We start from the raw sequence: 19,025 nt of genomic DNA on the forward strand, positions 1-19,025 counted from the left end.
TACAGTGATTAGAACTGCTTTTAGAAGGAAATTAGCAATTCTGCCAAAAGGAAATGAAAAGTCCAACCACCAAGGTTGAAAAGAAATCTAAGAAATAAGCCTCGAAATGCTGTAATATGAAAAAGAACCTTACAATTAACAAGCTCAGGCTGTGTGTGTTCAGGTCTTTACAAAACTCCCATAACATCACAGAATGACACCTAATATCAACTTTTCTCTATGCACGAATGAAATAGCATTAATTTAGGATGGTCTGGTCAGGGTTTTGTCCAGGCAGAAGATTAATAAACCAGATAATATTCAATTATCTAGAACATTAATGAATAAAATCTGGAGTGTTTGTATCCAAAGCGCGTTCTTATTTGGAGGACGCTGATTGGTGGCGCGCGGTGGGTGTTTCCGCATTCCACTAACAGCCCGCAGGCACTGATTGGTGGAGCGCGGTGGGTGTTTCCGCATTCCGCTGGGAGCGCGCACACGATCCGAACTCAGCGCAGAGATAGACGCGACGCATCCGAGACCCTCCTCGATATTCCGCTGGAAAGTTGCCCGACCTGACGCCGGGATGCCGTACATCCTCATCAGCACACAGATAAGACTGGTGCGTATAAAACACGAGCAGCGCGCGACACATGCGTGAGCACTATTGAGAAGCGCGCGACACAGCGTACATGAGTATTAGTGACAGCAGCGATTATGATATTAGAGGATTACAGGTGCATGTCTGTTTCTGCACTGGAGTTGTTGTTATATAAGTAGCCTGCATGTGCACAAGAGAAGCGTTGACATGAGGTCTGTGAGTCTTGCATGATGTGTCATTGCATGATGCGTTCTGAATCATTATATTCAAATTAAAAAGTTTAATGTTGCATTACGTGCATGAGCAGCTCGTGCACCTGACCGTGTGATCTGTCATGAACTGCTGAAACAAAATGAAAGTGAATCATTTGGTGTTGACAGATTCAGACACAACAAATATTTAAATGCACAGGATTTGTTATTAACATGTGTGATGCATGTGTTTTGCATTAGATCATGCATAAATCAAAGATGTAAACACATTTTACAAGAAAAAAAAATGACAAAAGACATTTGCATTGATAAAATAGTGTTGGAAATGAAGACAAAAACACATACAGCCACCATGAAATCAAAATGAATATTGCAGAATTCATTATACATGATTTAACCTTGCACATCATTATTATTTTTAAATTCCTCGTAATCTTGAATCAGAATAACTTCCCCTCCCTTTCACAGCGACATCTCTTCTCTGATGACGAGGGCGGGGCAAACTGTCACTCACATGAGATCCACCAATAGCAAACCACAACCATCCAATCAATTCCCCACAGATAAAATCAAGCCCCGCCCTACATTTGTTCTTGTTTGAGAAGCAGTTTCACTTGGATATACAGCACAATAGGGAAGAAAAGACCAGCGCAACTTCCATTTCGTGTCGTCTTTAAGGGATTAGTTCACTTTCAAATGAAAATTAGCCCAAGCTTTACTCACCCTCAAGCCATCCTAGGTGTATTTGACTTACTTCTTTCTGATGAACACAGTCGGGGATATATTAATAAATATCCTGACGCATCCGAGCTTTATAATGGTAGTGAGCAGGATCAATGAGTATGAGCTGAAGAAAGTGTCTCCATCCACATCCATCCATCATAAACGTACTCCACACGGCTCCTGGGGGTTAATAAAGGCCTTCTGAAGCGAAATGATGCACTTGTGTGAAAAAATATCCATATTTAACAAGTTATGAAGTAAAATATCTAGCTAAAAAGAAGAAAGTCATATACACCTAGGATGGCTTGAGGGTGAGTAAATCTTGGGTTAATTTTCATTTGAAAGTGAACTAATCCTTTACGTGGAGAAACCATGTTTGTGTTTGTTTCAGGAGACGGGGCCCACCATGGTTGGAGATGAATATTCAGATCCATCTATCATGAACTACCTCGGAGCCCGGAAAACCACCATGCTGGGAAACAACTTGTAAGTGTCTGTCTATCTATCAAGCACTAAATCAATCAGTCAATCAATCAGTCAGTCTGTCTGTCTCTGTCTCCTACTGGGAAACAACTTGTAAGTGTTTGTAGTTATTTCTCAAACAAATATGTTTAAGTGCACGAGCATATAGATCAGAGTCGACACGTTTAAGTTCTCGACACGTAGATCAACATCACAGGCTGAAGCCCAGGCTTAGATAGCTTGTTATCTTTAACTAAATCACAAATTAAATCATGTTTATGTGATATCTGTGTGTCTAACAGCTCAGAGTATCATGTGGATGAACCGCCGAGACTCGTCTTAGACAAACTCGACAAGATCGGATACAGAGTTGTTAGCATGACGGGGGTCGGACAGACGCTGGTTTGGTGTCTTCATAAAGAGACCAGTAACACGCTGTGACTCCATTGTGTCTTGTATTCCAGGTAAACGATATAAGATAAGAGATTTTATATAAGAAATGAAGCTACATGTGAGATGAAATTATCTCAAGAAATGTATTTGAAATCTGTGTCTGAATGAGCAATATTATTAATAATACCATCAGAATGTGCTTTCTGATTCATTTGGACACTTCTGTATGGAAGGAAAGTTCTTTTTGTGATTGTAGTAATATAAATGGGAACATCAGTAGTGTGTTCATGTGCATCTATAGCATCTCTATATTCTTTATCAACTTGGTTTTGTCTTAAATAAATGCTTTGCAATGAAACATCAGTTTTTAGAATTTGTTTTAATTATTTGAATTCTTTGTTATATATAAAGTCTTAAATTTGTTTACAGAATATGTAAATGTATATATATATTTTGTGTGTGTTGAATCTTGACATCTGTATGATTGTGTGAGACTCTGTAATTAAAAATGTAGTAGAATAAAGTATCTGCATTTGTTCTCTGAAATGTGTCACTTTGATTTTTAGTGGCAAACAAAAAATGTTAAAACTAAAAGATAAATTATAAATGAAGTTATGCAACATTTGCATGTTTTTCCGCCTCTTGTGATCCGGCGTGGCATGCCGGCTGAAGACGGAGCGGACTGCGGTTCCTGCTCGGTTCTCCTGAGGACGGCTGTAATTGTGTTTCCTGTGTTATAATGTGAACGAGACTCTGTGTGTTCCTCTTCTTTCCAGGAATATAAAAGAAAAGCCCACAGAAGTAAACAGAAACATGTGACGGCCGCGAGGATGATGGATAGAAGGAGCAGAAGAAAAGTGTTCTAAGAAAAGTGACTAACTGGAAATCTGGTGATGGAGTCTGATCACTGCGGTCTGATGGTGTGTAGATGACATGAGGACCGAATGTGGACCGGACATGCATGCAAAACACAACCAGAAGCAGAAACACAGCATGAAAATCAGAATGCATTTCTAATTGCTCTTGTAAATAATTAATTGGTGCAAATTAATTTTTTTTTTGGCACATTTATCAAAATGCACTGCTTAATTTCATTTTGGCCGTCACCAAGGATGTCTACATTACCTGGAGTTATATCTGCTCACATTCACGTTCATCTCAAAGGCAGATTTGGAATTCTTACTGCCATCATAGAACTTTCTGAGCCAATCACCTGCGCCGTAAATGCCATGTGACTAACGACTCTCGAGCCGCAGGACTGGCTGATGATGCCACAAAAACACACGCCGTCTCAAACCTTCACTGTCAAAGTCAGCAGAGAGGAAGTGTTTAAGTCCATTCCGTCACATGCATTGAGAAAAGATATTAGTGCTCTGAGAAACCAAAAAATATCATGCATGAAAATTAAATCTCATCAGGAAAAAGCAACTTGTGTGTCACATTACATCTCCACTGATCATTTATTCACAACTACCTTCATGATGGATGTAAATGAGCCGGCGTACATTATTGAAGTCTGCGCGCATCTCCATTTGAAGGTGTCAAAATAAAGGTCCTGGATGAGAAAACAAGTCTCCGACACAAACATCCAGATACTACAGAGAGATCTGAGTCAGTAAAGCACTTTAAAATGACTGAATGTCACTGCAATAGATGAAAAAATATTTTAACATTCAGACATTCAGTCTGCATTGATTCAGTCTTTATTTGACTGGGAACTGTTTTCATTTCCATATTTCTTCATGTTCTTGTTGTATCAGAATATTTATAATGACAGATAATAGATAATAATAACAGAATAATATAATAATGACACTATTGTCTTCTGTAGAGCTGCTTATAGCAGAATTTAACTTAATTGAAGAACTTTGCAACATCGATCGACAGTTATTGAACAGAACTGAATCAACATTGAACTGAATGACACTGTCGTCTGTAGAGCTGCTTTACAGCAGAATCAAATCTGAAATAGAATTTTGCAACATAAACATTGTTCATTTCTGTGAATCTGCTCTGGAATCATCTGTATTGTATAATATATACATCATGATACTCCTGCCATAGAAAAGTGGCATATAAATATTCAAGGCAAAAATGTTTATTCCAAAAAGGCTTTATTGATGTTCGGGTGTAAAATCAAAAGGTAAAAGTGAGTCTGTATGAGGTCACGCCGTCTCCTGCTCTTCCTCCCTCTTCATCTCCTCGATCAGCCTCTTCCTCTCTTCAGCTTGTCTCAGTCTCATCAGCACCACGCTCTCGTAGTCGCGCTCGTTACGTAGACAACTCTGAGAAACACACACATAAAACACTGTGTTTTCTGCTGGTTGAGTGTTACATTCACACACATGCAGTCAGGAAACCTGGTCAAGTCAAGCCAATTGTATTTGTTTCAAAGCAGCAAGTTAGTGTTTATCTTAATATCTTCATTCCTTGTAGTTGCATTAATCAGAGTAGAGCTGATAATATAGTTTTGAGATGATATAAACAATCAAGCAGGTGAGATTTGCTGTACAGCATATATCACTGTTTGTGAGTGAACTGTGTGTTAGTGATGTTCAATTCTTGAATGAATCTCTCTTTTAAGGCGAGCCGGTTCACAGAATCAAACTGAATCAAACATGAATGAATCAAACTTAAAGGCAGAGTTGAAAGTCAGCTTTTTGGTCACATCAGACTCAAGAAGAACCAAATGAGTCGGTTCTAACGGTCAAAGTTTTCCAGAGTTCTCTTTGATTCATTCATTTTGAACTGGTTCGGTGACCCATTTGGACAGGCTCCTTGGCTCATTCAGTGCTACTTCAGTGCATCTTGCATCATCAACCTGGAACTAAAGTTCAGTTTAGTTCAATTCTGTGAACCGACTCGACTGGTTACTGACTTAAAATAATGATTCATTCAAGAACTGAACATCACTACTGTATGTATGTGGATAAAGTTAGATATAACATATATCCAATTTTATATAGAGAGAGATGTGCGAATAATATACGTGCTAAGATAAAAACAACCCAAGTTGGGTTGAAAATGGACAAACCCAGCGGTTGGGTTAAATGTTTGCCAAACCTGTTGGGTAGTTTTATTTAACTCAATTATTGTTTAAAAATGACTATATGTCTGAATTAAAATGAACCTACAATAGGTTGGAAATTAAATATCAGACACATAATTACTAGAGGAAACAATAATAATCATTTAATAAACATTTATTAATAAGCAATTTAATAAATGATAATTGTTTAATTATCATTCAATAAATGTTCATTTTCAACATATTTTGGGTTCATTTTAAGCAAACAATACAGTAATTTTTAAACACTAGTTGAGTTACATAAAACTACCCAGCAGGTTGCACAAAAACTTAACCCAGCTGCTGGGTTAAATCAACCCAATCGCTGGTTAAAACAACCCAATTGCTGGGTTAAAACAACAGCCGCTGGTTAAAGCAACCCATTCGCTGGGTTAAATCAACTCAACCGCTTGTTAAAACAACCCAATCACTGGGTTAAAACAACAACCGCTGGTTAAATCAACCCCGTTCGCTGGGTTAAAAACAACCCAATCACTGGTTAAAACAACCCATTCACTGGGTTAAAACAATAACCGCTAGTTAAATCAACCCATTCTCTGGGTTAAAACAATAACCGCTAGTTAAATCAACCCATTCGCTGGGTTAAAACAATAACCGCTAGTTAAATCAACCCATTCGCTGGGTTAAATCAACTCAACCGCTTGTTAAAACAACCCAATCACTGGGTTAAAACAACAACCGCTGGTTAAATCAACCCAATCGCTGGGTTAAATCAACTCAACCACTGATTAAATCAACCCATTCGCTGGGTTAAATAAACTAAACCGCTGGTTAAAACAACCCAATCACTGGGTTAAAACAACAACCGCTGGTTAAATCAACCCATTCGCTGGGTTAAATCAACTCAACCGCTGGTTAAAACAACCCAATCGCTGGGTTAAAACAACAACCGCTGGTTAAATCAACCCCGTTCGCTGGGTTAAAAACAACCCAATCACTGGTTAAAACAACCCAATCGCTGGGTTAAAACAACAACCGCTGGTTAAATCAACCCCGTTCGCTGGGTTAAAAACAACCCAATCACTGGTTAAATCAACCCATTCGCTGGGTTAAAACAATAACCGCTAGTTAAATCAACCCATTCGCTGGGTTAAAACAATAACCGCTAGTTAAATCAACCCATTCGCTGGGTTAAATCAACTCAACCGCTTGTTAAAACAACCCAATCACTGGGTTAAAACAACAACCACTGGTTAAATCAACCCAATCGCTGGGTTAAATCAACTCAACCGCTGATTAAATCAACCCATTCGCTGGGTTAAATAAACTAAACCGCTGGTTAAAACAACCCAATCACTGGGTTAAAACAACAACCGCTGGTTAAATCAACCCATTCGCTGGGTTAAATCAACTCAACCGCTGGTTAAAACAACCCAATCGCTGGGTTAAAACAACAACCGCTGGTTAAATCAACCCCGTTCGCTGGGTTAAAAACAACCCAATCACTGGTTAAAACAACCCATTCGCTGGGTTAAAACAATAACCGCTAGTTAAATCAACCCATTCGCTGGGTTAAAACAATAACCGCTAGTTAAATCAACCCATTCGCTGGGTTAAATCAACTCAACCGCTTGTTAAAACAACCCAATCACTGGGTTAAAACAACAACCGCTGGTTAAATCAACCCAATCGCTGGGTTAAATCAACTCAACCACTGATTAAATCAACCCATTCGCTGGGTTAAATAAACTAAACCGCTGGTTAAAACAACCCAATCACTGGGTTAAAACAACAACCGCTGGTTAAATCAACCCATTCGCTGGGTTCGTCCATTTTCAACCCAACTTGGGTTGTTTTTAACCCAGCATTTTTTAGAGTGTAGTTTAGATGTTTGCAATGATATAAACATTTTTTAAGAATGTTTTTTAAAACATTCTACACAAGAAAACAATGGTTCTTTTAAGAACTGTTCCCTGAAAGGTTCTTTGGGAAACCAAAACATGGTTCTTCTATGGCATCACTGTGCAGTACAAACTTCCTTTTGCAACCTTTATTTTTAAGAGTGTATATTGTTTTTTACTGTACGCAGGTAAAGTAGACTGTATTACATATACAACTTTCGTCCTCATGAATGGCCTGTTTTAGATCAAGACTGACATTCAGAGCAGCTGAGCTCAGAAATCTGACTCAGACCTTCTAGAATGTGGAATTTGCTGTGTTTGATTCAGTCATTTGTTGAGTTCCTGTTGTGTTTTGGGTCACTGCTCCCTGATTCAGCATTAGATCATAGAGAGAAACTCAAAGCATCTCATTCATTGCGGGAAACATCTAAAATCAGTTTTAGAGCTGATACTCATTGCAAATGTAATGCGGTACACTGTAAAAATAAATAAATAAATAAAAAGAGTATTTACAAGCAATTTCTGAGAGAAAGTTGTTCTACATCAAATATTTTTCAGTGTATAATCATGTGCTTCAATGTTAAAACCCCCAAGCCCTAAGCATAAAAACCTCAGAATGTAACGCATAACTGGTTTTCATCTCTAAACACTCGTTTATGACTCAGATTAACTGTCTTTGCTTCAAACAGCTCATTACCGGTTCAGAAAGACGTGATAAGCAACTATAATGCGCTCAACAAACCTGGAATGACTTCACAGCAATTAAAGATAATTAATCATCACACTGGAATGTCGGTCAACCAATCAGAATCAAGAATTCAACAGCTGTAGGAGTGAAGATCTCAGGCACTGGTATCAGGTATTATGGCACGACTTTTAATGAACTGTTTAAGAGTGGCTGATATGATCTTAAACCTCAATATATGTCATTTAATATGTCAATACATGTCAGAGCTGCACAATATATCTAAATTATCGATATATCGATATGCATATCACAACAGCTTGTGATAACTGGATGATTTTAATACTCCAAAAGATCACAAAAAGTTCAAGTTTTAGGTTGACACAGACTGAGAGTAGACTGGATACACGACTGTTACATATGTGTGACATGCTTAATGTTATTAAATGCAAACTACTCACACAGAAAGCCCGTAATCCCAGCGCGTAATCCCAAATTCAGTTCTCTTTTGCAGCTTATATGGCCAAATACACACAAAATTATGTCAAAATGCCCATCTTGGTGCGTATATTCACGTAAACACAGTCAGTTCAGTCTTAAGTGGAGTAAACAGTTGAGAAAGAAAGCGCGCATCACTATATATCGAATCCGTGCAGCTCTTAAAGTGACAGCAGCCTAATAAACCTGCTTCCGTCAGTGTGCTTAATGTTAATCAAACAACAAAAGACTAAACAAAAGAAAATCACTCTCTGCTCTTGACTGAATAACTTTTGTAGCTTTAATAAAAATCAGTTTATACAGTGAAGACTAAGCACTGTTTCATTTTTATATCTGATTATTCAATTTCTGTTGTTAAATAAACCTAATGTAGGCCTACCTGAAACCCTAACCCCTCTGGTGTACACTGATGTTAAAATGACACTTACTTTTTATGTAATGCTACAGTACAACACTGCTTCAGAAGCTGTAGGGATGCTTTCTTCTCACAAAAAAAATGAGATATACAATACATATAAAATAGTATATGTAATAAGTTGAACTGCATAATTTCTACACCATCATCGACAACAAATGTAATCACAAAAAATAATATAAAAATTAATAGAATAAATAAATAATAAACAGCCCTCTGTAAATCATTAATATTTTAAAAACCTTTAAATATTTAGAATAAAAAAAAATTCTAATCAAAATGTGACATGAAATATTCTTTGATCAGAATCAATGACATTGGGAGCCCTGTTTAAATACATACATACTACATACATACATAAATACAAACATATACACACACACACATATATACATATACATACATATATATATATATATATATATATACACACATACATACACACACACACACACACACACACCATACATACATAACATACATACATACCATACATATATGCGTAACATACATACTACATACACGCACATACATATATATATATACACACATTATATATACACACACACACACCATACATACAAACATAACATACATGCATACATATGTACCATACATACATAAAATACATGCATACATATACATATACATATACATACATATATACCTATATATACCTATATATATATATACCTATACCTATATTATATATATATATATATATATATATATGTGTGTGTGTGTGTGTGTGTGTCCGGCAATGTGTGAAAAGCAGGTATTGTAAAGAATGCATAGGGAATATATAGAATGCGTGAAGTTTGTGGGCAAAGTATGTAATGTCTGGTTTTTGTGATTATGTTGCATACTTCTCCTAGGCATTCTATACATTACCTAGGTATTATACAGAATAATAAGCCGGCTGGCCCTTTAGCATTGTATAGAATGCCTAGGAAAATTGTGAAATATAAACCATTTCATACTTTGCCTACAAACTTCAGGCATTCTATATATTCCCTAGGCATTCTATACAATGCCGGATTTCACACATTGCCGGTAACATATATACCATACATACATAACATACATAAATAACCAACCAGAGAGAGAAACATGGATTCAGATTTGGCCTAAATATAGCCATCACTCAGTACTGACTAAATAAAATTCTAAATAATTACATTTCTAAATAAATTTGTAAAATTAATTTATAATTTACTTTCTGACTAAATGTTTGTAAATAAATTTCCAAATAAACAAAACCTCTAAATACATTTCTAAATAAATTAAACAATGTCTAAATAATTGTGTCAGAAACAGGAACGGCCAGAGATGAATCCTCACAGCGTTTGAGAGCGTGTGCGTGTCTGTGAAAACTAAGACAAGCAGTAGAGATGAAGAGAAAGTGATTCTGCAGGGTTAGAAGCATCTGGAAGAGATGACTGGGGTCTCTCGCATCAACCACAGGAGAGAGAGAGAGAGAGACGGAGGGGAAGCACGGCATTCCGGAAGGACGGCTGCCATTAGCATTCCAGCTCCATGAGCTCAGGCCTCCGTCTCCCACCTAACCACCAAATATCACGCAAGCTCAATTAAGTAAATAAACAACTGCTGCATCTTCAATAAACTAAACAAAAGTGGAGAAAAAAGAGAACGGCATCACTTTACACATACAAACTTTCCGAAGCGCTCTCTGGACGGGAACGTTGTTGAATCCAGGCCCAGGAGGAGACCAAGTGTCCCAGATTTCCAGCGGGTCGTGACACAAAAATGGGTCACAGGTCTGAATGTACACTAGCGCTGAAACGTTACTTTTATAATGTTACAAAAGATTCTGTTTCAAATAACCGCTGTTCTTTTCATCAAAGAATTCTGAAACAATGTATCACGGTTTCCACAAAAATATGAAATTGTTTCCAAACACTGATGATAATAATCAGAAATGTTTCTTGAGCAGCAATTACAATGATTTCTGAAGGATCATGTGACACTGAAGACTGGAGTAATGATGCTGAAAATTCAGCTTTGATCACAGGAATAAATTACAGTTTACTATATATTCACATAGAAAACAGCTGTTTTACATTGAAATAATATTACACTATTTTTACAGTATTTTTATTTTACAAGCTAACACAACTTAGTATTATATAATTTATATACTATTATTTTTGTATATAATAAAAGCTTAAGTTAAAACATCAGTCACACTAATTCTCCTCATTTGCTCTTCATTTAGTTCTTGTGTTTACCAGTAAGTGAAAAGATCCCAAAGTGCTCATGTTTGTCTGACCAAAATCACTCGACATCATCACATAATTACACCTTCCAAACTCATAATCGGGGCTTCCCAGCATGCAGCGTTTGTTTGTGGTTCATGCATCAGAGAAGGATACTGTGGCGTGTCGACATGCACAGACCTGTAAGACACGACGGGACGAAACCACAGCAAGTAAACAACACATGCTACAGCAGGACCGGGGCAGGTGACATCAGCAGCTAATGATGTCAGCGCTCGTCTGGCCATGACGTCTTCAGCAAAACTCTCAGACGCTTCTGAGTGAGTGTGAATGTGGCTGACCGCAAGACAGATGCATCTGTTAAATAATGTGTATGGAATTTGACAACACTGTTTTCTTTCCTATGTTTTGTCTATTAAAAAAGGATTTTTTTTTAAATAGGATCACTGTAAAAAAATTTTATTGGAGTGTTTCACCAAGTGTTATTTTAGTATCATTGTGATACTATTATAGTTTTTATTAATATTTTGAATTAGTTTTCATTTTTTCCATTTTCATTTCAATTCTAGTTAAAGTTTTAGTATTTGTTTTTGTCATGTTTAATAGTTTGTGTAAATGTGTCTATATAGTTTTTATTAATTTCTATTTTAGTACATCAAGTTAAACAAAATGAAAATTATTTCAGGTATTCAAATAACAAAAATGTTTTTAGTTTCAGTTTTAGTTTTAGTTGAACCCTTACAAAAAAAAAAAAATACTATTTCAGTCTTTCTACTTCAAAATTTCACATTTAATTCAATGTGTTTCTTGCCATTTCTTTTTAATTATTTGTTACATTTACTAGTGATTTCTGAGTAAAAATATTTTTTCAGCGTAGTTTAAGACAATTTAAACTAAAATTGTATATTTCAGAAGCATATTCACAGCTTACTCTAGAATATAGATCCAGGGTTATTTCTATACTATTATAGCATTTATTAATATTTTGAATTTTTATATATAGCTTCTATATCTATATTTTCAGTTTCCATTTTAATTTTAGTTAAAGTTTTAATAATTTCATTAGGTTCTTTTGTCATTTTGTTGTTTACGCTCAATTGTGCTCCTTCCTGGAAAAAAAAAATTTATATCTATGAAAAATTTCAGTCAGGATTCAGGCCTCATCATAGCACAGACACTGCGCTCGTTAAAATTACAAATGACTTACTTATAGTTTCTGACCAAGGCTGTATCTCAATACTAGTGTTACTTGATCTCAGTGCTGCGTTCGACACTATAGATCATGACATACTCTTAGATCGACTACAAAATTACACTGGTATTCAGGGACAGGCGTTAAGGTGGTTTAGATCGTATCTATCAGACGGTCACCATTTTGCTTATTTAAACGGGGAATTATCCAAGTTAACGTCAGTAAATCACGGAGTGCAGCAAGGCTCTGTGTTAGGCCCTCTGCCATTTTCTGTTGGTTGTATTATTAGAAAACATGAAACTAGTTTCCTCTGTTATTCTGATGATACTCAGTTATAGATTTCATCACAACCAGATTAAATATCTCAGTTACCCAAGTTGACAGATACCCCTGTTTGGATGCCGACGTAGGTTCGCAAAGCCATGAGCAACATTAATAACGCAACGACCGCCATTGTTGATGGAAGGCTTGTTCGAGATGCATCAGAGCTGCGCGGACCGATTGCCGTGTGTCATCAGAGTGTTTGGAGAGCATATGACTCTCAGCACTCTCGTGGTGCTTTCGTGTCATGCGCCGATCGGTCTGCGAGAATTATGGAGTGCAGCAAGGCTCTGTGTTAGGCCCTCTGCTATTTTCAATATACATGCTGCTGGTGGTAATATTATTAGAAATCATGGAATTAGTTTCCACTGTTATGCTGATGATACTAAGCTCATTAAAGGAGGGAGAGCGTTTGGATCTTTCACGTTTCACATCTAAACTCTGGAACAGCCTGGAATAACAACTGGACTCACTTGCCCAGTTTAAATCTAGATTAAAGACGCATCTCTTTTGCCAAGCATTCACATTATACACCTCATAACCTTGTCCTCCAGATTTAGTTTTAGTTAATATTAACAACACTGTATAGATCACCTCCAATCTAACAGACATGGAGTAAAATCTTGATCTGTAAACCGACCACTATTAAACTCAGCCACAGGTTTTACCTCTGAAAATACAGCAGGGAAAGTACCATACAAACATATGCCAAGTGAATGTGATGAACTGAACATCTTCAGACAGACACGACGCTCACATTTCTTCTGCGTCTGGCAGACGTCATCTTGCTTCACTCCCCACGGCCAGATAAACACACACTTAAGAATGATGACTAGAGATAACGGGAGGATGTTGAGAAGATGACAAGCAGAACATCTCTCCTCTTCACACTCGCTCAGATCTCTGGACGCATGGCTATTCTCAAGCGCGTTCAGGTACGAGTGCTGAAAACCCAGAGCTTTACAGGGGGAACGTCATTCATCCTGGTCCATAGCTGTCATCAGGAGCGGTCAGCTTGATAAATGTGTGTCGGACACGTGATTAGAGATCATTGTGAGATAGTAAGAGACTCAAAAGTGAAGCGACGGCAACTATAACACCACCAAATCAAGATCTACAGAGAGACAGAGAAACGAAAGGGTTGTGAAGAACAGATCAAATGAGAACAGAGATAACAGACCCTCAGGCTGACTGGAGAAATGATCTGAATCACCAATCAGATTAAAGATAGATTCAGAGATATAAAGTTGCGTGTTTAAAGTGTCTCAAATGCTGCTATAATATTACCCATAATTGTCTATTACAGATGAAAGTAATTTAGAAATGTTTATGACTTCATATTATGTGAGAAACTAAATGTAAAATAAATAAAATATAAAAATAAAATATAGTATGAATGAATGGATGTTAAAAAGTGATTAAAAATTGTGGGAAAAGAAATAGTGATAAAATAATTTTAAAAAAAAAGTATGTGCCAAAAAATAACTGTATTGTAAAATAAAATAGAAAATATATAAATAAAATATAGTATAAATAAATTTTAGTGCACATAAATAAAATATAACAAATAAAAATAAGTAAATAAATAAAATAAATATTGCAGGGCTATTTAAGTGAATTTTAAAAAAATATATATATAAAAGTTGATTAAAAATTGTGATTAAAAAAATAGTGAACAAAATACTACATAATAATATGGCACAAAAGAACTTAAATTATTGTATTGTAACATAAAATATAAAATAAATAAATAAATCATAGTATAAATAAATGAAAAAATAAAAAATAAAATTTAGAAATATAAAAATAAGTAAAATCAGTATTGCAGGATTTAAAAAAAGTAAAAAGGTCATTAAAAAATTGTGGAAAAAGAAATAATAAATAAAATACTAAAAAATAATGTGGTACAAAAGAACTACCAAGTATTGTAAAATAAAATATAAAATAAATAAAATAAAATATAGTATAAATGAATAAAATATAGTATAGAAAATAAAAATAAGTAAATAAATATTTCAGGACTATTTAAGTGAATTTCAAAAAAAGTTATAAGATGATAAAAAATCGTGGAAAAATAAATGGTAAATAAAATACTAAAAAATAATGTGGCACAAAAGATCTTTCAAGTATTATAAAATAAAATATAAAATAAATAAATAAATAGACTGTATAAATAAATAAATAAAATATAGTATAAAAATATAAAAATCAATATTTCAGGACTATTTAAGCAAATTTAAAAAAAATAAAAAAAAGGGTTAAAAGGTGATTAAAAATTGTGGAAAAATAAATAATAAATAACACAAAAGATGGCACAAAAGATCTTCCGAGTATTGTGTGACCGTACGCCAACTTCCTGTTCAGTGTTGAAGAATAAAAACTCTCCCAGAACACCTGGTTACACAATCCAGACAGACTAAAGCAAATAAAGCAGTCTGAACACATCAAGGATGTTGTTGAACACATGGAGCTTTTCTGCTGATAAAAGACAACAGTGTTTAAAACCGGCTTTTACAAACAGCAAATGCATTAGTGTGAAGCGCAGAACTCAAAGGGGCGAAATAAACATTTAAACTAACTTCAACTGGCTGAAAGAGTTAAGAGCGTTTCGCATGCGTTTAACTTTCATCAGGCTGTGATAACTCCAAATCATGCCAATGTTGGAGAAAAACACCAGCCAACATCTACAGATCACAGATGTTTTCACATATATAATCACAGTGATCATCGGAGTAAAACCTCATTAACGGAGCAGCTGATCAGAGCACATTCTCTTCAATATCACATCAGAATCTAACACACACTCATTATTATCCATTAAAAAGCGTGTTGTATTTACAGTAAAGCTGGCGCTGGTGTGAGTGATCCCATCTGATCTCATTAATGAGCAACGAACGATCCGGTGGAATGCGGAGACCAAATACTGCTCTAAAACTCCCCAAGAAAATCCAAACAGAACTTCCTTGATTTAATAACCGCATATCATGTGGTGCCAGGAGACGCGAGGAGGTCAACACACACACTGCATAAACACACACACACACACACACACACACACACACACACACACAGACAACAAAAATTGTTCTTATATTTTATTTTACAGTACTTGAAAGTTCTTTTGTGCTTTTTTTTTTTTTTTTTTTAGTATTTTATTTACTATTTCTTTTCCCACAATTTTTAATCACCTTTTTTTTTTAGATCCGCTTAAATAATTCTGCAATATTGATTTTACTTATTTTTATATTTTTATACTAAATTGTATTTATTCATTCATTCAATTATTTATACTGTTTTCTTTCTTTTTTCTTTCTTTAATATTTTATTTTACAATTCTTGAAAGTTCTATTGTGCTTTATTATTGTTTCAGTATTTTATTTACTATTTCTTTTAACGCAATTTTTAATCACCTTTAATTTTTTTTTAAAAATTCACTTAAATAGTCCTGCAATATTTATTTATTTACTTATTTTCATTTGTTATATTTTATTTATTTATACAAAATTGTATTTATTTATATATTTTCTATTTTATTTTACAATACTTTGAAGTTGTTTTGGCACATAATTTATTTTTAGTATTTTACCACTATTTCTTTTTTGACAATTTTTAATCATTTTTTAATTGCTTATTTTAATTTATTCATTTATTTATTTATACTATATTGTATTTATTTGTTTATTTAATATTTTATTTTACAATATTTGAAAGTTCTTTTGTGCTTTATTATTATTTTTTTGTATTTTATTTACTGTTTCTTTTTCCACAATTTTTAATCACTTTCTAACTTTTATTTATTTATTTATTAATTATTTTACATGTAGTTTCTCACATAATATGAGGTCATACCCTACCATACATACACCGTTCAAAAGTTTGGTGTCAGTACGATTTTTATAATAAATAAATTAATACTTTTATTTATCAATGATGCATTAAACTCATCAAAAGTGACAGTAAAGACATTTATAATGTTACAAAAGATTCTATTTCAAATAAATGCTGTTCTTTTGAACTTTATATACATTTTAAAATAAAATGTATCACCGTTTCCACAAAAATATGAACTGTTTTCAACATTGATAATAATCATAAATGTTTCTTGATCATCAAATCATCATATCAGAATGATTTCTGAAGGATCATGTGACACTGAAGACTGGAGTAATGATGCTGAAAATTCAGCTTTGATCACAGGAATAAATTACACTTTACTAAACATTCACATTGAAAACAGCTGATTTACATTGAAATATTATTTCACTATTTTTACTGTATTTTTGATCGTGGTGAGCAGAAGAGACTTATTTCAAAACCATTAAAAAAAATCGTGCTGACCTCAGTCTAGCCTACACTATAGATCCGTTCCAAAACCTAGTGTGCTGCCTACCTAGACAGGCAATCCCAGAATGCACTGCAACAGAGCGCTACAACAGTCTAATTCAAAGTGCAATGTTATATACACAGTTAAACGTGGTTTTATGCTGCAAATCAGTCACATGTGCTGCTTATGAAGACAACAGAAACAGCATCCAGTTTAAGTGAGTGTCGAGCAGGTGATATTTCATCAGAATCACACATATGATTGTTTAGTTGAGCGATTAAGAGTGAAAACAAAAGATGAACACCAATATATCAGCGGAAAGAGCTCTTACAGGAGGCATTTCCCAAAAACATCAGGGTACAAGAAGAAGCCTGTACAAAACAGAGTCTGGATCCAACTCAACAAATAAGGCCAAAGCAATCAAGCAAACTCCAAAACGCATAGCAGGAATATTGTGAAAGTCCGTCGGTGTGGCCGTTTGGCCTCAGACAGAGAAAGCCGTCTCTCGTCAGAGAGGAATGAGAGCTGCTGAAATTCACAGTTCCAGCGCTGGATAAACCTCATGATGAAGAGCTGATGTTTGGTTTATGTGAATGATTGCATGTGTGGAGGAAGACCTGCTTCTTTGAAGCAGATGAAGGAAGGGCGGCTCTTTGTTTATTGGACGTGTTTGAAAGGAGTCTGACGGAAAGCAAGCATGGAGAAAACCCAGTTCTTCTGCTCCGCAAGATTCCCCTTCGAATCTGGCGTCCATCCAGGATCCCAGCAGGCGGAAGGAACATTTGATGAACTTTATATTGTTTGGAAGAAAAAAAAACCCACTCTGTTCAAGGCATTTTCAAAGGAAAAAACAAGATATTTAATAACTTAATGTAGCAAGAATGAGTGTTTCCATAACTCATCCGTCCTGAAATATAACGTGTTCAGGGTCGTTGTACTGTACATCAAAGCTGGTCTTTCCCAGTAACTGTATTATGCTGATGTCTGGTGGTCAGAATCTGTGAATGGATGTTGTATTGTTTGGAAATAACCTACTGTAGATATGATTGTCTTTACACAAGCAGACAGGGTGAACAGGTTTTTATCGGTCTGCTGGGAAACCAGCTGATAATGAGGAACAACTTTACTAGATTTACCAGAGACTGTGAGGATCTTAGTATTGAATATTTTAAAGCTATGTAATATATAATAAATTATATATATTATATATATATATATATACACACTCACACACACAACACACACATACATATATACACACACACACACACATATATATAATTTTATATATATATATATATATATATATATATATATATATATATATATATATATATATATAATATTATATATATATATATATATATATATATATATATATAGATATAGATATAAAAATGTAAATAAATATTTTGAATAAAAAAATAAATATATAATAAATAAAAAATATAAAATTTAAAATAAATAAATTAAAAATATATAAATATAAATAATTAAAGATATAAATAAATAAAATAAAAATAAAAATTAAAAATTAAATAAAAATATAAAAATACATTTAAAATAAATTAAATATATATATATAAAATAAATAATTTAAAATATAAAAAAATATTTAAAATAAATAAAAAAATAAATATACAATAAAAAATTAAAATATATAAATAAATTTAAAATAAATGTTATATATATATATATATATTAAGATAAAAATTAAATAAATAAATAAAAAAAAAACAACTGCTAATAATGAACAAGTTTACTAGATTTAACAGAGTTTGTGAGGATCTTAGTATAGAATATTTTAAAGCTATGTCATGTTCTGATGGAAAAATATATCCTTTGGATGTTTTGATATAAAATAGCTGAACAATAAAAAAAAAAAAGTAAATAAATAAATTAAAAATATAAAAAAATAAAAATAAAAATAAAAATAAATAAATAAATAAATAAATAAATAAAAATTAAATAAAATAATTAATAAAAAAATAAATTAATTAAAAAAAAGAACAAGATTTAAAAAACATAAAAAAATAAAAACTGAGTAAATCATT

General features: G+C 34.0%; 2 protein-coding genes across 3 annotated transcripts in view; one reads left to right on the plus strand and one right to left on the minus strand.

Moving 5' to 3' along the window:
• Positions 1-436: 436 nt before the first annotated feature.
• Positions 437-3,798, plus strand: LOC127498246 (GTP cyclohydrolase 1 feedback regulatory protein). 2 transcript variants are annotated; one of them, XM_051867380.1, is made up of 4 exons: positions 437-601; positions 1,907-2,001; positions 2,280-2,441; positions 3,147-3,798. In XM_051867380.1, exons 1-3 carry the CDS (start codon positions 566-568, stop codon positions 2,416-2,418), a joined length of 270 nt encoding a protein of 89 aa, XP_051723340.1. In that variant the 5' UTR covers positions 437-565; the 3' UTR covers positions 2,419-2,441; positions 3,147-3,798. The 2 variants fall into 2 exon arrangements, with proteins under 2 accessions (XP_051723340.1, XP_051723341.1); XM_051867381.1 differs by lacking the exon at positions 3,147-3,798 and having other exon boundaries at positions 451-601; positions 1,910-2,001; positions 2,280-2,916.
• A 669-nt stretch (positions 3,799-4,467) lies between these two features.
• LOC127498244 (dnaJ homolog subfamily C member 17-like) overlaps positions 4,468-19,025 on the minus strand; it is a 57,445-nt gene continuing 42,887 nt past the window's right edge. The window contains exon 11 of the mRNA XM_051867378.1: positions 4,468-4,655. Coding sequence (XP_051723338.1) covers positions 4,536-4,655 — 120 coding nt within the window. The 3' untranslated portion in view covers positions 4,468-4,535. The remainder of the gene's footprint in view (positions 4,656-19,025) is intronic.

This window comes from Ctenopharyngodon idella, chromosome 17 (assembly GCF_019924925.1).
Source record: "Ctenopharyngodon idella isolate HZGC_01 chromosome 17, HZGC01, whole genome shotgun sequence".
In the NCBI taxonomy this organism is placed as follows: domain Eukaryota; kingdom Metazoa; phylum Chordata; class Actinopteri; order Cypriniformes; family Xenocyprididae; genus Ctenopharyngodon; species Ctenopharyngodon idella.